This window comes from Tinamus guttatus, unplaced genomic scaffold (genome assembly GCF_059628265.1).
Source record: "Tinamus guttatus ecotype Peru unplaced genomic scaffold, ASM5962826v1 Tinamus_guttatus_pri_ptg000472l, whole genome shotgun sequence".
Classification (NCBI taxonomy): Eukaryota; Metazoa; Chordata; class Aves; order Tinamiformes; family Tinamidae; genus Tinamus; species Tinamus guttatus.
The window spans coordinates 5,166,912-5,186,781 of NW_028289006.1; the positions used below are offsets into that span (position 1 = coordinate 5,166,912).

General features: G+C 43.3%; 1 protein-coding gene across 1 annotated transcript in view; it reads left to right on the forward strand.

The window, feature by feature from the left end:
* Positions 1–10,565: 10,565 nt before the first annotated feature.
* The window catches only part of FGD6 (FYVE, RhoGEF and PH domain containing 6), a 59,649-nt gene continuing 50,344 nt past the window's right edge, over positions 10,566–19,870 (forward strand). Inside the window, exons 1-2 of the mRNA XM_088532946.1 lie at positions 10,566–10,628; positions 17,047–19,498. Of these exons, the coding sequence (XP_088389072.1) occupies positions 10,616–10,628; positions 17,047–19,498 (2,465 nt within the window). The 5' untranslated portion in view covers positions 10,566–10,615. The remainder of the gene's footprint in view (positions 10,629–17,046; positions 19,499–19,870) is intronic.

Consider the following 19,870-nt stretch of genomic DNA (forward strand, 5'->3'; position numbering starts at 1 on the left):
TTAATGAGACTTTCCAGGCAAGGGTATTTACAAGTCCTGATCACATTCTGCTGGCTGCAGCCACCTCCTCCTTGAGGTGATGGCAGTCCAGCCAATGGCCAGCACGGCTAAGATTAGAGGATGACTTCAGCCAGGGCCAGAGGCCGCCACGATTTCTGCTCCGCCTTGACCGTGATGATAGCACAGACTTAGGCTTCGCTCGTACTGGAGTACCAGGGGATTTAGAAGCAGCCTGGGAACTACTTCAAGGCCATTAATCTATCGCTGTTCCTGTAAATCTTGTGATGCGCTGCCCAGCCAAGGCTCTGAAACTCAGCGGCAGGGAGAGCTTGGGACTATCTCCCTGTTCAAAAGGGAAGGGGGGAAAAGCCAACCGGACCTTTCTGACAAAAACAGCTGAAAAACTGAGCGTAAAAGTGGCGAATGTAACTTCACTGGAGGTCAGATGATCAGGCACTGCTGGCCTGCCACAAAACCTGCATCTGGAGCTGTCAGTGGGAAGTCATTCACCCCACAACACGCTGCACTCCACTGATAAAACAAACGGGGCTTCTTCTGTATATGACCTACCAGCAACTCAAGATTTTAGCCTTCATTTACATTCAAAATGCATTAATGTCATTAATTTATTTCCTTGGTAAACTAATCACATGTCTACTAAAACATTTCAGAAATCTCTTTAAAGCAACAGGTCTGAGGAACATTTTTATCTATCATAAGTCATATTAATTCCGACCCCTAATGATAACAATGTACAAGTAAATGACCTGACTGATTTACAAAACACCCAGGAAATACGAGAGAGTCTCATTATGAAGACGAAACAAAAAAGTACAGGGAGTGATATTTTATTCAGGTGTCTCAAGGAAGTAGGTTCTTGACTTGAATTTGTGTGAACATTAAGGCAATATTAATACTCTCATAAATGTGACCGAAAGCAGCTAATGCAGAGGAGGATTCCCAAACCAACAGCCCTCAAAGATTTACTGTAGGTCATCATGTATGTTAGTCTCTGAATTTTTTGTTAAGAATAATAAAGGCAATATGAGTTCACATATCTTTTAAGAATTACTGGTATATATAAATGAAGTTTAAAAGATTTTTTAGCAAAAGGCCAAAATGGAGATTTTCAACAGATCCAGTTTGAAAAATATATTTCTGTAATCGACTACAGCAATACTTGTGAAAAATATAACCAACTTACTACAAGTACAGAAAACAACTGTATTATATGCCAAAATGTCTAAGTGGGCGATAAGCAGCAGCGTGCTGCAAAGCACCAGCAGGGCCAGTTGTCAGCTCTCCTGACGGACCACACAAAGTATCGATAAAATTGTGTAAGTGATCTCGAGAGAAAGAGGCTAAGTTACAGTATCGCTGTCACCCTTCCCAGAGGAGAGGAGAAGAATCTGACAAGCAGTTCATACAATATCGCTTCTGGGTCTTCCTACACTTTATTCACTGATGAAAAAAAAGACCATCTTTCCCCAAGAGTCTAAATGTTTATCTGCCAGCACTGATAAGGGGGACAGTTTGAAAGCAAGTCATTCTTCTAAAACTGATATATTGCTGAAGTGCTGCGTTCGCTTCTTAATCTTCCTGCCAGTTTTTGTAGTTCACAGTGATGCTGCCCAGTATTTTAAATATGGGTTGCGGAATCTTTGTCCTTGATAGTGGGTATTTATTCTTTATATACGTTTGAAAACATGTTGCCCAAAATGTCTGATAAGTTTATATGGTCTCCAACAACCAAAAGATTTACACAGTTCTAAGCTTGTAGTTTCCTTTATTTTCTCGACAGTTTCACCTGCCTTCCCGTAAGGTGATGGAAAGAGCTGCTGCTCCTCCCTTCTTCCTGGAGTTGTGTGCTAGCCCATTTACGAGTCGTTCAGGGGCTTTGAGGTTACAATTCGAAGCACAGATATATCCCCAGGCAGCAGTTACATGCTCAATTTAATCTGACATTAAGAGCGGCTGCTATACCATTTTGGTGCTCTAGTGGGTAATATTTATATAGCCAAGTGGTGAGATGCAAGAAGAAACTCATTTGCTTGGGGAAAAAGAAAAAAAAAAAAGAAAAAAAAAGTCATTTTTCCTCCTTTTAGCCAGGTTAGTTTACAGTCAAATCAGTCTCCTGGGCCAGCCCAACGCTGCCTGCAAATGGTAGCGCCAGTGGAAGGCAGGGTGGGATGGAGCAGCTAAAGGGAAGGGGAGCGCAAACCCCTCTTCCAGCAGCAGCCCACGCTGGAGGCACTCAGAGCACAGCCTCAAACACAGCCTATCAACACGATAGGTAGTGCAGCTTTGAAAGAAATGAGGATTTAAAAATGACTATTTCATCCATATATGTATGAGCACTACTTCTTTATTTCACACAATATTTTCTAAGAAAAAACCCAGATGAAGGAGCATTATGGATGCTACCACAGATGCTATAGATTTCAATGCCCTATTTCCAACCCTTTTTTTCATAATTTACAACCCTCGAGACATTAACTTTCATACTATAACATTTTCACATCTGATGCTTATCAAAATCACAATTTTGGGGGTCCTAAAGTTGATGGGTTTGAATGGATGTAACAATATTTTCAATACAACAAGGTTTCTGATGTTAGGTTTTCTGGTTTAGTTTTTCTTGTTTGTTTGTTTTTGGTTTGTTTGTTTGTATTGTTAGACAAAATAATGTTTCTAGCATTGCCCAGTTTGGGTGGAGAAAGCACTTAAGAAAACAAACATCACTGACTGTTTTGATAAAAAGTTAATTTTGGTTTGAAAGGGTTTAAAAGAGGATGTGATTATCTCAATCTGGTGATGGAGGGGTTGAGCATCAATATTTTGAGATAAAAAAATACCACATTTTAGATGCTTTTGGCTATTGTAGGTATACAGAGAACACATAATCTAAAGGGTGTTTTGCACACAGCTGTTTTATACTGGGAAACAGCAGTGCCTTTGGTTGGCATCCCTCAAACCCACACTGCTAGCATATACATTCTCCAGGTCACTCGGCACCAAGCAACATCTTGGCTCATTGCCTAAATATGCAGCGAGATTAATCTTTTTGAACCCATTACATTTGCCCGCATTATAAAATTGCCATGTATTTCCAAAAGACTTTTGTCCTGTGTGCTGTCTAAACAGATCCCACCGTTTGATGCCACCTCTGCTGACCTCACGGTGCTTTCTCCCTCCCTCCTTCCCTTCTGCAGGATGGCACACTGCTTGGAAAACATTTCTCTAACTGTCTTCAGGACTGATTTCTCATGTTAATCTTTTCTGCTTCAGAAAACAAAGAACGCAGATCATGTCCCTCCCAGCTAGAAAGGGTAATTCCATTTCTGTTCAGTGGTATTCCCCCTGGGGATGGGTATATGACTGCTTGAGAAAGGGCTGGCTATGAAATGCAGCACCTCACACACATTCAAAATCTTTGTTCTCGCTCTGTGGATTTCAGTTCATCTAGGTTTGATAGAACTTTGTTCAATACATCATAAAATTTTGAATTCAGACATAAGATTTTGAATCTCATTGCATCTACCCCCAGCTTATTTTATTTTTAAAATACATATTAGTATTACTTCTGAGATTTGATGCAGACAGGGAAGCAAAGGAAACTTATTTTGGTCTTTTGGTGTTTGTCTCCCATTGAAGAAATGGGAGACAAGAAATAAAGTTGGATGTTAGGAAAGGCCATATATATTTTCAGTCTGGGATTCCTAAAGGGACAAAAAATGAATGCTTACTTTAAAAAGTCTGGAGTCATACTGCTGACCACAGCCCTTCCTGCAGATCTACAATAAAGGTAAGACTTAATGGGGCCTGATACTCAGCAGCCTTTGGTGGGACCCTTCCCTAACATACGCTTCTCTTGGCACTGAGATAGCCTAATAACACCATTAAAAACCTACCTGCAGAGTACCTGGACACAACTGTTTTTGGCAAGGTTCCAAGAACTAATTGCAAAAGACAATGTATCCAGTGAGGAAAGTTTTCGGTTCCTAAAAAATAAGGACATTTTCATGCAAATTTAGTGACCTCATGCTCAAAAAAAGATATTGTTCTATGAATAATAGGGACTGGCGGCAATTGGCCATTTGCACCACCCTTCAGTCCACTTACATCACTTACACGCTGCTACCCTGAAAAAGCTTTCCAAGAATTATGCTTTACCCTAGAAAAAAGAAACGATAATGATTCAGCGAAAAGAAAACAAATGCCGATTTTTTTTTTCTAGGAGGCCTTTTTGCTTGACACCTATTCAGACCTCTGATTAACCTGGATATTAAAAGCTACTGAATGATGCAATAGTTCCCTTTTTGGGGAGGAGAGGGAGAATAAAATAAGATTTGAATAATACTTTTTCATGGAGAAGAAGTAGATTATGGCATGCTTTTGGATGGCAATCAAAAGTTATTTGTCAAATATACTTTATTATGTATAAGAGCAGATAATTTTTTCTCTTTAATGAATACACTTCAAAAGATTCTTAAAATTGTTTTTCCACTGTAATGCAATTTATTAGGTTATGCACTTTAAACACCAGAAACAGTAAAACACTCCCTAATTATTTTTTCATCATTTAAATTAAAATATTTGGAGAGAAATGTTTAAGACACTGGCAATGAAATTAATTCATTACCATATTTTATGTAATTTTACAAGCAAGGATTTAAATTTCACTGTATCTGAAAGAATCCTTAAAAATCTAAGGTAAATGCAATTTCACACTGTGGGTGTTAAAAATTGTGGGTTTTGGTTTTTTTTTTTTTTTTTTTTCTGCAAGCCAGGGACTGACAAGCATGTCTGAGAAATGTTGCATTGACGAGTTTGTCCTGTAAGCACAGCATTAGACTGCATAACAATGCAAGGCAGATCCAAACCCCTCCACAGGGATCATAAAGCGCGCACGGACAGTCATGAAGACTTGCAAGAATTTGGTTCCAACCACTGTCAGTGCGAACCTGAATGAAGGAGATGAAGGAGCACAGATTTAATATCATCCAAATGAAAAAAAAATAGAATGCACATGTTCATTAAAATATAAGACAAATGACTCAGCTGGCAGTGGAACTCAGGAGCTGAAGACACACTTAAGGAGCAGTGTTTGGATCATGGTCGCCCCTGTATGCTGAAAGAATGAGCACATGAGATCAAAGCTCCTGCAGGAAGGATTTTTAATAAACCTATAAGCTTGTGAGTGGAAAACAGCAAACACAGCATCTACATTTACAAGGAGAGAAAAGCAATGGTGGATATATCAGGCCTATGGATTTGATCAAAAGCCATCATACTACTAAGAATAACTCTCTTGCAAAATTCAAAGGTGGAGAAAAATAACACATCATCAAAGAAAATCTCACTCGGGTTCACCAGGGTAGACTGTGCCAAACTCCCCTGACTTTTTTCTTTGACAAGATGGCTCATTTTTATAGACAAAAAAGGAAAATGCAGGAAGTTTATATCGCCTTTTGATACTAAGCCATATGGGATATGGATACTTTTGACAAAATTAAAACAAAAAAAAATGGGAAGGAAACAAATATGTAGACAGCAGAGATAAGAGTGGGCTGCGCTGAATGAAAAACTAGTGGATCAGAAGGTTACTAATGGAGTTCCTCAGGAATCAGTGCTTGGTCAAAGCGTTTGAGTTTTCCTTAATCACCCTTACACCAAAAGGGCACAATAATGAAATTTCCTGATAACATCATTTACACAGAAAAAGATTGAAAAGTCATATGCAAAGAACTGGATGAACCTGCATGGTTGCCAATAATGCCATGCAATTTAACAGCAAACAACAGCAAGATATGGTGCCTTAAAAAACACATGGGGACTTAAGCACATCAGGACAAATGAAAACAAGTTTTCCAATAACTTGGAAGCTGTTGGAAAAAAAGACAGAAATGAGTGGTTAGCCACTCATTTACACATTACAACTGAGTTACCAGTATGAAGTCTTGAAAAAGTTGTGTGCAGCCCTAAGATGCAAGAATCAAAGTATTTTCAGCAGAGACAAGGGAAGCTATTTGCACAGGAGCCCAGCAAGAACAGCGAGTGCCACGCTGCTGGTCAACATAAAGATGAACTTGAACTGAGGCCGACGCAAACAAGGAACAATGATGACAAAGAAGAATATGGCAAACTTGTTTTGTAAAAGGAGACTAATATACATTGGATGACTCATTTTAGTAAAATACTTAAAACCAGGGTAAGATTGCTCTCTATAAATACACTAGGAAAGGCAAATTCCAGGGGAAGAAGGAACTATAAATGCTAATGGGCAATATTAGCAGAAGGACAAGTGGGCTTTAAGTGGCCATGAATAAATTTCAAGTGAGAAATTAGATAGCAGTTTTTAATCATCACAACAACTAGGTTCTAAAACTGCCCAAGAGAAAAATGATGCAGGAACATGGCTGGCTGCAGAAGGGGCACTTATTTAAAAATAAATAAACAAAAACAGATATCGTAGTCCTAATTTAAAAAAATAATGACTAATGCACTTCAAATGTCATGTCAGAATATACAAAGCATGGCAATTTTCCGACAATTCTGGAATACAGTTGCTTTCAGGTTTACCTAATCAGAAATTACTGTACTCACTACACCTCACTACACCATTCTCTCTTCTACTCCATTTAAAAACTCTTGTCAAGAATTTCAATATTCCCCCTACCCTCTCCCATGATCTTCTGTAATGTCACAAGCCAGACACAAATATAGAATTTCACCATTCCTCCATTTTTTTCCATAATTTGCTCGATGCCATGGCAGTTTTTATTTTGATGCTGTGCTGGCAGACGAACAGATGCCAAGCGTATCAGGGGCATCTTGGTGTCTGCTGGGTTCTGCCTCTTCCCTCCCCTTCAGTATTTTTTAGCATTTTAATTACAAGAGCAACTGGTTGCAAAATAGAACAAACAAAAGAACCAAAGCGCTGAGACTATGGAGTCAGTGACTGAAATTCAGTGTGCTGCAGAAATTCATTTATCAACCAAACAGAGTATGACAGCACTTCTGGACTTGTAAAACAACCGTCATTCGTTATTATTCAATCAAGATGATCTGCAATGGCTCTTAACTTCTTCAGGGGAAATACTGCTTCCCTAGGGCCGTGGGGCGGTGCTGCTGTTTGCCTACCTTCACACGCACATGTTAATGAGAGCGAGACAAACGAGTGGTCTCTGAAAGCTCATGAACTAATGGCCCATCACCTCTCTGATGCTACCAAACCTGTAATACAGACACCTATCATCCTTATAGCCAGGGCTTGCCGGACAGGGCTGCGACCTGTGCAAGGTGCAGAAAATAACTCTGACACAGTTGTGGTGTGGAACAGGAAAGGACATCCCAGGAATGCCTCATAAACCATGACAGTCCCTAGTAAGTTTAATTTTCCCATTGTTGCTGCAGTCTGCTCTTTCTCTTTTTAAAACTTGTAAGGAAAAATAGCAAAGTGCCGTATGACTGACGGAGTAGCGAGGAAGGTAATTTGGTTCTTCATGTTAACTTGTGAGATACATGCTTGTCAAAAAGTTAGGGAACATTATCTTGAAAGAGAACTCCAGTTTTGGTAGCTGAATACAACATCAACGGCATTTTCCCCATATATGTCATGAGGGATACCCAGAAGCTTCCTATAACACATACCAGCAAATCCTCTGATCCCAAAGCCTCCTTGGCTACTCATTATCATCAGACCTACCATGAAGTAATAACCTAGGTATTTCTCCAGAAAAATTTTAATGCATTATCTCCTCCTTGTGATTCTAGTGAGACCAAAGAGATAAACAATAATTTTCCTAGTGAGCAGGTTTTAAGTAGCAGTAACTACTTCTTCCCCTCGACATTTTGCAATGACACAGAACAAGGGCAAGATGCTGGATGCTCCTGCACAAGCCACAAAGGAAGAGCAATCTCGTCTTCTAGCATGAGTGATCAGAACGACAGAGCTCATGTTCTCTGGCACGCAGCAAGAGAGGAAAGGTGAGGGGGAAGAAAATAACAGGAGTCCAATACTGGAGTAGTACGAGCTGTTAGACCACGAGCTCTCATGCCTTTTCTTCACAGTGGCTTTGCACAGATTATTCACTGTCTCAAGAGTTGCCTGGCATGCTGACACACTTCCCACACATTTGCAGTGTTCCTCCTATGTCATGAGCATCTCAACTCCTATGACAAAAGGCTCAAATTAGGAGTTTTCAAAACCAAACATGTTTTGTCCATTTCCTTCTTCATTCTAATCTCCATATTGTCTCGTGGTAGAAGAGTCGCTTTTTAAGGAAACTCCAGCCAAAGCCACTGATAAAAAAAACATGATTAAACTCAAAGCAAACAAGAAGGGTAAGAAAATGCCCTAAAACTTCCCCAGATGTTCACAGAAATATGAATAGAAGTCAGATCATCAACAGCCACCTTTCTGTGGTTTGAAGTAAGTAGAAGTCTGGAAGAATGAGTCGGCATGATATGTGTAATGAAGGTATAACTAATGGAACAAACACGACAATTTGTCACTATTGCCTGTAACATTGACTGATAACGTGTTCACAAGAGCACAAAACTCCCAGAAAAGTGCTGCTGGCAGTAACCTAGATCACTACACTGAAGACCTTCCAACACTGACCAGAGGCACAGAAACACAGAAACAGTGTAGCTGCTTCCTAAAAAACAAGCACCACAGAGTGGGAGAATTTAGGCCCCAGAATAACAACGAAAGAAATATGTTTTAAGACTGACTACCCAATATGTTTTTCTTCCATCCTAATCCCCATCTCTGGCTCATCTCTATAAAGGAGGTTCATAACACTCTGGGAAGCCTTCATCCTGTAATAGCAGCCACATGCCTGAAGATACTTTACCAGGGTACTGCAAAGTATCTGGGTTTGGATTCCCAAAACACACAAAAAATACACATATATAGGGATACATTTTGGTTCCTATGCAGGATTTTTTTTTAATTTAAGTTAAAAGGTTAATTGTGGCTAGACACAAAGCTGTAAGATAAATTTTCCCCAAACTCTGCGGTGAAGACCGAAGCCAAGAATAGGCATTACTTTCATTTGAGGCAAAGAACACCACATGCAAGGAGTTTTCTCCCTGCTGGTGAAACCAGGAGTCTTAGGATTATAATAATTCATCATTTTAAAGCTAATCTTTCCCTATTGCCTTTCCCGTACACCTTAAAAAAAAAAAAAAAAAAAAGAACAAGCATGACTTCATGAAGATGCAGTTGCATTCACCTTTTGCAGACCAATCTGATTTTTGTCATTGGATCACAGCAACAGATTTTATACTTAGCCATGGTAGGTCCCACCATAGTGTAACCTCATTACCCAACAGGACACGCAGTGTAACTTTAAATATTTGATGCAAATCCTGTAAGTCATACAGGCAGTCGGAAGATAAGGTAGATTCTATACTGGGAACACAGGTGAATGCATACTAAAATGCACCATTCACAAGAGTTACACTGATTTAGAAACAGGATTTAATAGCCATGCCTAACATTTCCTATCTTTGTCCTGGATCCCCCAATCCAGCAGTTAGCACAGGTCAGTGTAAGCCCCAGTACACGCGTTAATGAGGAAATGCACGAGCAAATCCTCGTGGAGATGCACGAGGGTCGAGGACTTTTCACGGAAAGAGCTATTCGAGCACGACAGCCGCTACTTTCCCCAACTTCTCGAGACCTGCACACCCACTCCGGCTCCGCTCTGCCCGATCACCGCGCAGACACTTGCACGCAGCAGGCCGCAAGCCGGGGCGCTTCATTTCGGAGGGAGCCGGCGCAGGGCCTGGGCGCGCCAGGGCCGCAACGCCCGCACGGGGGATGGCGCCGGGGTCGCCTCACAAAGAGCCGCCGCCTCCCCGGCCTCCGAGGGGCTGGCGGGGCCCGCGCCGCCGCCGCCGCCATCCTCGCCTAACGGCTGCTCCCGCCCAACGGCCGCTCCTGCCTAACGGCCGCTCCCGCCTAACGGCCGCTCCTGCCCAACGGCCGCTCCTGCCCAACGGCCGCTCCCGCCGCGCCGCGAGGCGCCGACCCCGCCGGGCGCGCGGCGCCTCGCGCCGGCGAGGAGCGGAGAGAGCGCGCGTGTCCGCGGTGCGCAGCGCGCGGCGGGTCGGCCCCGCGCCCACCTCAAACACCACTTCTTCGTCAAACTCCGGTGTCATCCTTCTCCGCCATGCCAGCCCCTGCGGGCACTCTGGGAAACCGAGTCCGCCGCGCCGGTGGCAGCGGCGGCAGCGGCGGCGGCGCCTCCCCTCGCCGCCGGGCCCGGCCCTGCGCCGCGCGCGGACTACAGCTCCCGCGGGGCGCCGCGGAGCCGGGGGGCGGGCGCGGGGCGGGCGCGGGGCGGGCGCTTGGGCGCGGCGCTGCCCGGCTCCGGTAGGGGGCGCCGCGGTGGCGGCGGGCGGCGCGAGCCGGCGCCGGGCGCTGCGGGCTCACTCGGCGGCGGCGGCGGCGGCGGCGGCGGGGGGACGTTATGGCGGAGCGGGGCGCGGGGCGGGCGGCGCTGCCAGGCGACGGCGCGGCGGGACCGTGGGCTCCGTCCCCGCGGCCCTGAGAGGGGCCGGGGCTTGAGGCGGGAGCGGCGCAGGAGGAGCCGGAGGCGCCATGAGCTCCGCTGGTGAGTGCCGGGGGAGCCCGGGCGGCGGGCGGGCGGGCAGGGAGCAGCGCGGGGAGCTGCCGCCGGTCGGTGCCTCGGGGCCAGCTCGGCGGCGAGGGCAGGAGCCGCTGCCGCAGGGGCGCCAGCTGCGCTGCCCGCGGCTGCCGTGGGCAGCACAAGCGCCCGGGGCTGCGCTCGGAGCGGGAGCTGCAGCCTCGCTCGCGGCGCGTCCCCGCTCAAGCGCTAGTCGGTACCGAGCGCCGGCGTGTCCCTTAGTGACCCACGGGGAAAGAGAAGGCGACTTAGTGCTCCTTTCTGCTCCTTCCACCCCCTTCGCTTTTGTTAGACGCGTTTTAGTTTCGCTCTGCGGGTGCCCCCGCGTTAGGAGCGCGGGTTGGACGTGTTTGCAAGCGCTCCCGGCTGCGTGTTTTCCTGCGAGCGGAGCAGCTGCGCGAGCGGGAGCCGAGCTCGGCGGGGCGCTGCGCGGGGCTGCGCGCGACGAGGAGGAGGACGGGGAGGAAGGCGCCGGGGGCCAACGGGCAAGGGACGCTGAGGAGAAAGTGGGAGCGCTTCTTGGAAAAAAGCGCGTTTGGGAGAGGCTGAAAGCGGCCGCGGGCAGGAAGAGGGAAGCGGGAAGATGGTGCTAATGCTGTGGGGGGCTGAAGAATATCCCTGCGCGGGTATGGAAAAGTGCGGGCAGCAGGATGGGGGCTCGTGACCCGGTGGCAGGGCTGAGCGGCTCCAAGTCTGCCACCTCCTCCTGCTGCCCAGTCCGTGTCCTCAGATACGGACCTGCCGGCGCGCGAATAAGCCCTGGCAGGCCCCAGGGTCTTAACTTCATCCCTACGATCTTCCGAATATCGGCATTATTCACACTGTGAGCTTCGTTATTGCTCTGATTTGGGCCATTTTAGCTGATAGGCTTTCTGACATCTGCTCGGTAGCCTAGCCCCCTTCTGAAAAGCTTGTCGATGGGGAGGCTGCAGATGGAGCTTGAAGAGCCTGGCTTTCCTTCTGCTCCCCCTTCAGTTTAGCCCCCAGGGCTTGAGCTGTCTCTCATGGGTGGTTTCAAAGTCCTTCTGGAGCGCAGTGTTGTGGTATTCTTATGATAGTGATCAGCCTTTATGCTTTTTGTGTAATGTGCGTTCATCAGCATCATATACAAAGAATACGCATCTACTCATTCTCTGTCTGAGAGTATTATCCTGTCTTTGAATATGTTCTTTGCCTTAAAAGGGGAAAAACAAAAGCTTGGAGTTATGAGTTTGACATTTATTACTTGTTGCTGATGAAAGTGCCCTTATATGTGAATCTATACAGACTTATTTAATGGTGGGAGAAATATATAGCCCAAAATTGCAATTTGGTTTGACAGCAGCAATGAAAAATATGTAATGTATTTTAATGTCAAAAATGTAACTCAAAAGAAAAAAAAATCATAGCAGGAACAGAATAAAGAGAATCGACATGACTTTTCCTATCACACTTCATTACTTTTAAGGTCTGAGAAAACGAAGCCTACGGGGTTTAGTGTCCCTTTAACCCTCTGATATGTCAAGTCTCATTATAGTTACCCAGCTTTATCTCTCTGTATGATCTTAAAGGGTTGTTTATTCATCTCCTGCATTTACTCTGAAATTGTCCCCAGCCTTCCTGTTTTATTGCAACAAGTCATTGAACAACGTGAGATTTTGAATTTCATCTTTTCCTTTTGCAGTTTTATTTTAGGATGTTTTCTGAAAACCTGGGGGCTTGGAAGCCATCATATTCCCTTCTACTTTAAAAACTTCATGTCTTGTCTTCCAGGATGTCATGACTCATTCCTTTTGTTTACTTTTTAGCGTTTGACACCTGAAAAATTAGAGCCTCTGCGTGATGATAAAATAAGGACAAAGGCAAAAGTCATTCGCAGGAAATAAATTCATGGGCTCAAAATATTTTCATTTTGGTTTTTTTTTTGAGGTGCTTATCTAATGAAATTCTTCTTCTGTAGCTTCTGAAAAAGTAACCACATTTGAACTGGAGTGTCTTGGCTTGAGTCGTTCAAACTTAAGCCGCTAGACAACTTGAGCTGTGGGATGCTGAGGACCCTGCTTCTCCGTGTGGCGCGTTCACTGCCCTCCCAGCACTCCCTGAATCCACCTTCCAAATGCAGGGCCATCGTTCGCTCGCTGCCTACAGGCTTGCTCAAAGCCTGACCGGTGGGATGCTTGTTTTGCGCCTGCTTCCCCCCTGGGCTGGAGTGTTTTATGCTGAGAGTAGTCCCAGCAACAGCAAAGCTGCTCTTGGGTGTGCTCTCGTGTCATATCGATTAGTTGTTTTACCCTGTTGTGTCTTTATGGATTCATGACACCAAAAGAATATCACTTCAGGGGGGATTGCAGGGTCCTGGCAAGGGGGCACCTCTTGGGTAGTTAGAGTCGGCCCCGCAGAGGATGTTGAATATCGGGATGGAGGAATATCAGGTTCTGTGCGCACAACAGCCTGTGTTGGTAGTCAGAAGGACTATTGCATTTTTGTATCCTCTGGATAGCCTTTTGGTTTGGTTTCTGAAGGAAGACTGGGATAATCAGAGAACATAAACTTGTTTCCTTTTGGCCAGAACCTTTTGCCCTTGTTTTCTTGTATAGATAAGCACGATTTTTTTTTAATTGTTCTTTTGCCATTCCCAAGCATGGAAGTTCAAAAGAACCCCCAGAGCATGGGAATAAACTTAACAAGGTGCAATGTTTACCACAGTAAAGCATTTGACAGTGGGATTTATTGAGTAACATGGGTCAGAGAATCCAATATCCAGTGCAAAATACCCTGTGAAGTTATTAGGTATCCCAGAAAGTCAGTCTAGGCTGACTGTAAGTGCTGGTGACTCCACCACAACCCTAGGCAAGAAGTTCCTGAAACTAATTATCTCTGTGGTTTAATAATAATTTTAAAAGCCCTATTTCTAGTTTGAACTTGTCAAAATTCAGTGTTCAGCTATGGGGTCTCATTATGTCGTTGCTTTTTGGCTTAGAGAGTCAACTATCATCAGAAGTCTTTCACACATATATAATTATATATGCTATTACCATCTCACCAATTAAATGATTGAATAGATTAAATAGGGTGAACTTTTCCTGGGATCTGAGGCATGTTTTATTTTGACTTAACTACAAGAAGCATCTTAGTATCTTATTTCTTGGCTTCTTCCCAAGTTTTTATTTAAGAATACACAGATGTGACATAATACATCAGGAAGAGCCTGGCAGCTGCTGCCTACCTTCAAATCTTCAATTCCTTACCTCTTTTTATATTTATCTCCTTTTAAATTGTAAGATTATTTACTATCTTAGCTGCACACCTGCACAGAGTTCATGTATTTATCTACAATGATCTCCAAATTCTCTTCAGTTTTTATTCTCCTTCTAAGTATAACCAACAATCCCTGTTCTTAGGTGTACGGTTCCACTGGGCACCAGGGAAAAACTATTGCCCAAAGAACTCACCACCCCATGCAGTTGTTGCTTCCTTGCTTTTATTTATTGTTCTTCACAAAAGAAGCTTTTTTCCACTTTTCATTTAATAAAAAGTCATTCTCATGTGACTTCTAGTCATTGCCTACACCTTTATGTGTAGCAGTTGCCTCCTCCTTTGGTTCCTTTCTTTGCAGGATGGGAAATTGCCTTTTCTAAAGCAGTGCATTATGTATAACTGCTTTGGATTTGCACAGGATGAATTAAATTAGGTCATGATGAACTGAACTTCAATTCACAATTTCCACTCAAGATCTATTATTAATTTACTCTTGCTTAGTTGCTGTGATCTTTCTTTATTATTATTTTTCTTAGGTTCATCTCTTGTATTTTCAAAAACTTAAAGATGTTTTGTTGAGGAAAAAGTGTTATGCATTTCTTTCTGCTGGATTTTTTTTACTTTTGCTTTATAAGTTGAGAGGGCAGCTCAATATATTAATTTCTGATTTGGTTAGGTATTGCAGATCTGCATTGATATTGAGCCTTGTACTGTGCTTGTAAATGCATTACCCCCCTCCATTCAAACTAGATGAAATTGGCAATAGATTCAAAGCAGATAGTTGTATTTTTAATATGCAATGCAGCTTACCTGCCTCTTCACTCTATTCCAGTGCATTTTAGCACTGAAGTCATTTGAAAATTCTGTTAGGCTTCACAAAACTTACTGATTCACACATTGTCAGGAGGGATTTTTTCTAATTTTGTCCATTACCCAGGTTTCTAATATCGGTGTATGAACAATAGATTTGTTTTCTTTGTATCTGTTATTACTTCTGTGCTTTAATTTTGAGTCTTGTATTCAGGTAGTGGTCTTATGTCGTGCCTTCTCAAATTCCTTCTAATTAATGCTTGTTGAAAGGCCGATCTAGTTTGACTGCTGTCCAAAATATTTGGTGGCTCTACTATAGAGACGCTTCTGAGCTACAGAGACTTCTGCTTGTCGAGTGGGACTAATACTCCACAGGATATCATTTACTTAGCCAATTTTTTTTTATCTTCTAAATCTTCTGCACTTTATCTCATTTGGGGATTAGGGAGGATTCCCAAGCAGACCGTCTCTCTCCTCCTGTTCAGGGACCTTTAATAACTTAATAAAAATTATTGAACGTGGCCCAGGTCTACCACAGTGTAGTGTTTCATGAGCAAATGATCAGTCTGTCATCTGTTTTCGCTGTAGAAAACAAACTCATCCTCTCTTGCAATCACATAATTGTCCAGCTGGTAAGTCAGTTATATTGCATGATTCTGAGCGTGCAAGAAATCTGCTCTTTTGGGTGAGCGTTTGCCCAGCCAAATGGCTAGTTCTTCCCCCAGCCGACTGCTGACTTGCTGTCCACAGTATGAGAAATACCTGGCTTGGGAGAGGAAGCCCAAGGCGGTGCAGCCTTCGCAGTACCTGATAGCTGTGCCATTGCTCACTGGGATTTTCTTATGTGTTGCAGTATTTCTTTCAAAAGGTGGAGCATTCCCTCTTGCAAGATGCCTCAGAAATTGCCTCTGCCATAGGGTTTAGTTCTTTTAGCTCTTTGCTAATATAATTGAATCAAGGACAACTATTCTGAGGCTAAGTGGAGTCAGTCTGGATACAGTTTAGTGATTCACGTCCTAGAAAAACATGGTTTTCCTGTTTCTATAGTAAAGACATTGTTTCTGGCAGCCTTCTTAAAGGAGCAGATTAGTGCTTGGGAAATGCTTGCATCTCAGTGCATCTGCTTTTTTTTTTTTTTTTAAAAAGCGATTTCTTAAAAAAAAACAAAAGAACAAGCCTACAACTTCATTCTTATATTTCTGGCATAGAGATTAAGTGATAGTTGCACATCCTAAAACAAGTACCTTCTCCAACAAGCCCACCCCAGCACAGTTCAAAGGAAATACTGATTTTTTTTGATCAATGGCCTAGGCAGTCCATTTACACACAAATCATCAATTTGCAGGGTTCTGGGAGAATTTTCTCTGAAGTGCGTTTCAAATCAGTTTTCATATGTCAAGATCACGGAGAACCCATAGAAATCTCCAATTGCCTTTCCACTGTTTGCACTGGCCACAGATAATCTTGTGTTGTTGCAATGTCTCAGGCATATCCTAAAAAATAAACACGTGCACAGAAGCAGCGAGATCAAACCCTGCAAACCCCGAGTTCCTCTTGCTGTCACCATCCTGCCCTCTGCTCTTGACAGGGTTTGGTATCTACCACTATTGAGTGCGTCACCCGTCGTAGCTGCTTCCATGGCAGATAGGGATGTGTTGGGAACAACTGCACAAAAGTAACATTTTATTTTTAAAGTTGGAAAGTACCGACTTGCTACAAGTTGTTGCATGAGCCTCACCCCAAAGGACCCATTTCCCTGTATTGCTGGTGACAGACCTCAGTTTTACAGCCAGTACAGCAATCCACGTAAATAATGTTTGAAAATAAGGAGAGAGGGGATTTTTAGGGTAAATGCTTCTGAAGGTGGTAGGGGAAGGGACTAAACCATGCTGATGATTACCTTAGCTGGCTGTTATGTTCCTGGCTGATTACACAGTAGGCACTTAACCTCATTTTCACCGTCCTTACATGTTAGAAGAGTTCAGACAGCAAAACCAAGATAATTTGCTTCTGTTTTCATTAGCGTCATACTTTAGTATCTGGGCTTTCATACACACTTTCATAGAGTTTTTGAGAAGCAAGTTATACTTGAACATTTTTTCATTTTACTCCTTAATTGTGCCTATTGAAAGGAGGAAATGCTTTAAAAAAAAAAAAAAAGGTGCTGGGGACAGGAGAAATAAGCCTTAAGAGGAAAATATATGCGTATAAATGCCAGTATCCTCTATGCAGGTCATGTAATTTAGATGTTTCAAATTTTCTATTAATACTGTGGTGCCAGGTGAAGTTGCTGTATGGGCTGATAGTGGCTAAAATGTTTGTTTTCCATCTTCCCCAGAAATTAAGAAGCCACCGGTGGCCCCCAAACCAAAATTTGCTATGGGACAGAAGGCGACACCTCCACCTGTTGCACCAAAGCCTGATGTTGTACTTTCTGGTGTTATACAAGCAACAAAGAAAACTAAGCCAGCAATTGCACCAAAACCAAAGGTTCTTAAGAGCTTGTCCACTGTAGAAGCTAGACCTGCATCGTGTCTGAGGAAGGGCACGAAAAGCTTGGAGGAGCACCGGGGAGATTCTACTCAAACACTGGACCACTTGAACTATAAAAATGAAACTTCAGAAGAGAGTACTGATAACACGGCATATATTCTACCAATGTCACCTTGCAAATTTGAATGCCTTCATAAGCTTGGAAATGGGGATAACACTTGTAAAAGTCAGATAATTTTTGAACATTTTGAAAACTTGGAGAACGTCAAAGTAGGTGAACAGGCTGCACTAGCTCTGGGCAATGGTCACAATGAAAAACTGGCAAATAAAAATCAGGTAGTTTTGAAAGCCAGCATTCTAGAAGAGAAGCTGAAAGATGCTCTAAGTCACAGTGTCTTCCCTAACAGCAGTCCCATGAGACACAAGTGTGCAGACAAACTTAATGGAGGCAATAGCACCAGTTCCAAGAACAATGTTAAAACAGAGTTTATGGAACTTGTGCAGCCTTCATCTTCTTTTGAGGAGGCTAACGGGAAGCAGCAAAATACTGACAGTAAGCTCACCGTTGCTGAGTTTGGGATGTCTGAAACTTGCCCTAGTCTAAGTGAAAATAACCACAATTGCTCTTGTTCATTGGACCAGGGACTCCTCGAAAACAAGAATTTAAGTAGCAGTGGTATGTTTTCAGAAGAAACGTGTGTGAAAGCAGACATAGAAAAGACTTCGCTTTCTTCTGAAACATGTTTAGTAGCGAGCCCCAAAATTCTTCCAATTCCTAAGCCAAGAAAGCCACGCGCTGCCTATCTAGTCCGTCAGGATGGCATAGACACTGCAGGTGAAGGAACAAAGGAACCATCTAGTTCAGAGAATGATTCTTTTGGACTTTCTGATCAAAGCTTTAAAAAGCCAGCAAAAATTAACATTCTTGGTCAGAGTGTTTCTTACAACAAAAATACAGAAGTGCTTCGTTCTGAAAAATCTGAGATAACTCAAAATGTTGCACAGAAAATAGATCAGGTGAAGGAACCTGCTGACACTGAGGAGTCAACATCACAAAATCTTTTGCCACAGATGTCACGTAAGACTTCTAATTTGGTAGAAAACTTTGAATGCTCTTTAGAGAAAGACCTTAACTTAGTTAACACGGTGGATAAAACAACAGATGATGCTAGTAGTCTAGATGCTGTGGATAAAAGGACTAACTTTATCAGGTGTGATGCTTTGTCCATGAGTTTGCCAAAGCAACTCAAATTAACTGGCAGTCAGCATTCGCCCACTTCCAGTAGCCTTCATGTTTCCCCACAAAAAATGGAAGATAAAGAAGTTAAAGTAAAAGATGAAAGTTCCCCAAAAATTGTTCCTAAGAAGCCACAGAGACACAGCCTACCAGCTGCTGGACTGCTGAAAAAAGCTGCGTCAGCAGAGCTTGTTGAAAAAAGCTCTTACCCCTGCAGTGAAGATAAGAAACCCAGCAGCCTTCTGGAAGGAACTCATGGCACGCATACGCCAGCCAAAGAGCAAGGCCTGCTGGCTTCCTGTGACATACCCAAACGTTCTTCCGAAAAACCCGTCTGGAAGTTACCTCATCCTATTCTTCCATTTTCAGGAAACTCTGAATCATTAAAAACTCCTAATGTCACTACAAGCTTCAACCATGCAACTGTTGTGACCAAGCCTAGAGCCAAATCTCTCTCTTCTGTGGACATGGAAAGGACAGACAAACCTTGCAAAGACCCTCAGAAGAAAAACAGTTTGAAAAAGTTCCTCAATATGAAACTGTCAGTTTGCCTAATGAAAAGTGACTTCCATAGATTTCTGTCTAAAGGCAGCCACTCAATGGACAGTGCTATTGCTAGCCATTCCGCGGGGGAAGGGCATGGAAATGGTAGCAGTCGGAATATAGCATCCATAAGCAGTGAAAGGAAAGGTAAATCTGCAAAGGCACATTCCATGGAAATAAGTAGTCCAGCCTTACAGAAGAAGAGGCAGAGAAACAGAAGTCAGCCTGAGATGCGAACTCATCAAAGGATGGAGCCTTCAGAGGGGCAGCTGCTTTCAGGAGAGCATTTGCCACAGACGCATTTCAGTTATTTGACAAGTAATTGTGCTCCAGAATATGAGAACGTGCGTCACTACGAGGAAATTCCGGAGTATGAGAACCTGCCTTTTGCTTTGGGTGCTGGTAAAAATCTGTGTTTTGAATGGCAAAGCTCCAGTAGTGTGGAAGACCAGAGCTCTGGCATGTATGTGGTGGATGAGCCTTATGAAGCTACGAGCAGGCGTTCGAGGCATGACAGGTAAGATAAAGAGAAAAGGGAAGTTAAACTGCTCAGTTGCAGCTCTGTTGGTAGTAAACATGCCTTTATTGCTTACACAATGCCTGCAGAGTCTGTATCCCTTCCATTAAACATCAGCAGAACAGTCATTTTGCTTTATATCTTTCCAGGTGTGTTTGCAGTTTTGAAAACTTATTTCACTTGGTGAAGAGAGGAAGAGGCAGGAGGAAAAATGAGCTAGATTTCCACATGCCTGATAAAACCTTGGTTACTTATACGTGTGCTTTTCCAGGTTTATTAAAAGCAATTAGATATGTATTTGTGTTCAAGAATAATTAAATGGTGACAAATGAACCTTCCCTTAGTCTTGAGGTGAACTGGATTAAGCCTTCA